Consider the following 4,153-nt stretch of genomic DNA (forward strand, 5'->3'; position numbering starts at 1 on the left):
GAATTCTTTCTATCCTCTTCCTACTCGCCAAACGAGAAGAGGACTATTTTGGGTTGAAAAGCGAGAAAGGCAAGAGGATTGTCATAGTAACCAATGAAGACTGTCCTTTGGGTTGACTACCCTGGATGATATTATGCCGCATTTGCCGATACTATCGTATCCTATTCTATTTCTAAGCTGGTTGAAATTGATGTTGGATTACTAGTCTATAGGATATACTGCATGGCTAGCATGACCATTGGGCTATATTAGCAAGTATCGATAGGAAAAGTTTCCAAATCGAGAAGCAAGTACGACAAGAAATTCCATCGATATCACTGACAATCTTACTCACCTCCAACATGGTAGACCACGGCGTCACTTTGAGCTTCAAGAGAGACTTTTGGAGATTTTTGTGCCATTGCTGTAACAAATTCTCTCAAGTCTTCCCTTGATTTCCAATTTGGCCTCTTTCTTTTAGCTATTGGCTGTTCTTCGCTTAATGGTGGCTTGCTTTTTCTTCACTTTGGACTTGCAATGGCTCCAATAGTTGGCAGTTGAATGAGATTGTTGGCTGAATGAGAGGCTACAGTATCATCGACGATCTAGTGTATTGCATACTGTATAGTTGTCAGTATGGAAGATTATTGATCCCTTTTGAAGGCGGGTTGACTGCACTGACCAGGGTGTTGAAAGCCATGTCATAGTGAAATCGATCGAGACGGTCGGTGTTGATACTAATTCCTCTAGATGCTATCGGTGTATTGGATACTAGATAGTCTTGTCGATCCACTTGGGTACGGTACTCATTGTGGTCTCGTTCGGCTCCAAACCCGGACTGCATTCGGACCGCACTGGATCGGATCCGGATCCGGATCCGACCCAACTCGGACAGTTGGCCATCACCTTATATTCTGTCTACTAGGATGGAAGAGACGAAGACAACTTTTCACTTTACTAAAAGAAAAACCTTTTAATGTACTAAAACAAGATGTTTTAGTACTTGAGGATAGTGCCCAACTAGCAGCTCATTTGGATGGCAATCGCGGGCAGGATAGTGTTTTCTTTCCCATTTCAAGAGAACCTTTTAATGTACTAAAACAAGATGTTTTAGTAGTTGAGGATCATGCCCAACTAGCAGCTCATTTGGATGGCAATCGCGGACAGGATGGTGTTTTCTTTCCCATTTCAAGAGAACCTTTTAATGTACTAAAACAAGATGTTTTAGTAGTTGAGGATCATGCCCAACTAGCAGCTCATTTGGATGGCAATCGCGAACAGGATAGTGTTTTATTTCCCATTGACGGTTCAGTTGAGGTGACCAGAAGACAACCTTTCACTTTACTAACAGAAAAACCTTTTAATGTACTAAAAGAAGACGTTTTAGTAGTTGAAGATAATGCCCAACTAGCAGCTCATTTGGATGGCAATCGCGGACAGGATAGTGCTTTCTTTCCCATTTCAAGAAAACCTTTTAATGTACTAAAACAAGATGTTTTAGTACTTGAGGATAATGCCCAACTAGCAGCTCATTTGGATGGCAATCGCGAACAGGATAGTGTTTTATTTCCCATTGACGGTTCAGTTGAGGTGACCAGAAGACAACCTTTCACTTTACTAACAGAAAAACCTTTTAATGTACTAAAAGAAGACGTTTTAGTAGTTGAAGATAATGCCCAACTAGCAGCTCATTTGGATGGCAATCGCGGACAGGATAGTGCTTTCTTTCCCATTTCAAGAAAACCTTTTAATGTACTAAAACAAGATGTTTTAGTACTTGAGGATAATGCCCAACTAGCAGCTCATTTGGATGGCAATCGCGAACAGGATAGTGTTTTATTTCCCATTGACGGTTCAGTTGAGGTGACCAGAAGACAACCTTTCACTTTACTAACAGAAAAACCTTTTAATGTACTAAAAGAAGACGTTTTAGTAGTTGAAGATAATGCACAACTAGCAGCTCATTTGGATGGCAATCGCGGACAGGATAGTGCTTTCTTTCCCATTTCAAGAAAACCTTTTAATGTACTAAAACAAGATGTTTTAGTACTTGAGGATAATGCCCAACTAGCAGCTCATTTGGATGGCAATCGCGGACAGGATAGTGCTTTCTTTCCCATTTCAAGAAAACCTTTTAATGTACTAAAACAAGATGTTTTAGTACTTGAGGATAATGCCCAACTAGCAGCTCATTTGGATGGCAATCGCGGGCAGGATAGTGTTTTATTTCCCATTGACGGTTCAGTTGAGATAACCAGAAGACAACCTTTCACTTTACTAAAAGAAAAACCGACATAATGTAGTAATAGAAAACCTTTTAATGTACTAAAACAAGATGTTTTAGTAGTTGAAGATAATGCCCAACTAGCAGCTCATTTGGATGGCAATCGCGGACAGGATAGTGCTTTATTTCCCATTGATGGCTCAATTGAGATGACCAGCAGCAGAATTTGTTGCATCTTTTTGACTATACCTACCGCCGCTGCCTCCTTTTCCAAAAGTTCCCCCACCGACTGAATGTTTAACAAACGCTTGCATAACCAAGTGGTGCACCGTGTCTCTTTTTTTATCTTGCAGCAGCACTGTAAAGCTACTGTAGGGATGGCATGGATTGGGTCATTAAGATCAAAATATAACGACAGCAATAGGAGGACGACGAATGAAATAGATAAATCACTTGCACAATATATTGTGTTGAAAAATTGGCACTACTTGAACAATCCTTCTTGATCAGCCGATAGCTTTTCCATTATTTTGCCTCAGTGGCCTTGCAAATTCATCTTCTATCCTTGCATTCGCCTTCTTGCACTGCATAGGATGATATAAATACCGTAAATACTGTACAGTAGAATGAATTTACAAGATTGGAGACTTTGATCGTCGCTAATCATTCATACTGTGGTCGCTGTTGTGCATGCACTGTTGCACACTCATTGCACAGTAGACCCAATCATCCGATAATTGTGTCTTCAAATGTACAATTCTAACAGGCTGATCAGTGATGATAACTGCTATTGCTGTTCAATAAACTGCGCACATATCGAAGCCGACAATTTCAGTCAGTATCAGCTGCAGGGATTACTTGATCAGCTGTAGTAGGAAAGAGATTGTGAACCACCGTAGAGTTATGTATAGTTGAATATACAACTAATTTGGACTACTGGCGATGCAATCAATAAATACATTACAGTACAATGAATTTGCAAGATTGGAGCGTTATTTCTCTACTGTACTGTAGCTCATTTCATTTTGAGTAGAATCTAGCTAATTTTGTCCATCGCGCAAGTTGTCTCCATTCCAATTGTGCCCAACCTCTAGAGCTCAGCAAAGTCAAGCCGAAACCCGACTTGAAATCAACTCGAGCCAAGGCGGTTTTCGTCTTGACAATTTCTGTATCACTACACAGTATTTGTATGGCGATTGTACTCATTTTGGGTTAGAAAATCGATAATTGCAATCGGGTTCATATTTCCAACGCAGGCCAATCTGCTAAGGCTACAGTAGGTTGTGCATCGTTCTAGTGTTACAGTAAAGTGGCCAGCGTCTTTGCAAAGATCCTTGCAAATCTACTAAGGCTACACTTGGTTGTGCATCGTAGAGTATACCGGTCCAGTGGTAACCCTGTAGAGTAAAATGGCCAGGATCCTTGCAAAGATCATTGCAAATCTGCTAAGGCTACAGTAGGTTGTGCATCGTAGAGTACGCCATTCTAGTGGTAGAGTAGAATGGCCAGCATCTTTGCAAGGATCCTTACAAATCTGCTAAGACTACAGTAGATTGTGCATCGTAGAGGACACCGTTCTAGCGGTCGAGTAGAGTAAAATGGCCAGCATCTTTGCAAGGATCCTTACAAATCTGCTAAGACTACAGTAGATTGTGCATCGTAGAGGACACCGTTCTAGCGGTCGAGTAGAGTAAAATGGCCAGCATCTTTGCAAAGATCTGCGAAAATCTGCTAAGGCTACAGTAGGTTGTACATCGTAGAGTACACCGTTCTAGCGGTCGAGTAGAGTAAAATGGCCAGCATCTTTGCAAGGATCCTTGCAAATTTGCTAAGGCTACAGTAGGTTGTGCATCGTAGAGTACGCCATTCTAGCGGTAGAGTAGAATGGCCAGCATATTTGCAAGGATCCTTACAAATCTGCTAAGGCTAAAGTAGGTTGTGCATCGTAGA

General features: G+C 41.2%; 1 protein-coding gene across 1 annotated transcript; it reads left to right on the forward strand.

The window, feature by feature from the left end:
• Nucleotides 1-729: 729 nt before the first annotated feature.
• On the forward strand, nucleotides 730-2,277 carry TRIADDRAFT_62777 (uncharacterized protein; the record flags this gene model as incomplete). Its single annotated transcript, XM_002118730.1, has 1 exon — nucleotides 730-2,277. The coding sequence occupies one exon, from the start codon at nucleotides 730-732 to the stop codon at nucleotides 2,275-2,277; it is 1,548 nt and encodes a 515-aa protein (XP_002118766.1).
• Between the last annotated feature and the right edge of the window lie 1,876 nt (nucleotides 2,278-4,153).

The sequence above is a fragment of the Trichoplax adhaerens genome, genomic scaffold, assembly GCF_000150275.1.
Source record: "Trichoplax adhaerens TRIADscaffold_789 genomic scaffold, whole genome shotgun sequence".
NCBI classification, from domain to species: domain Eukaryota; kingdom Metazoa; phylum Placozoa; class Uniplacotomia; order Trichoplacea; family Trichoplacidae; genus Trichoplax; species Trichoplax adhaerens.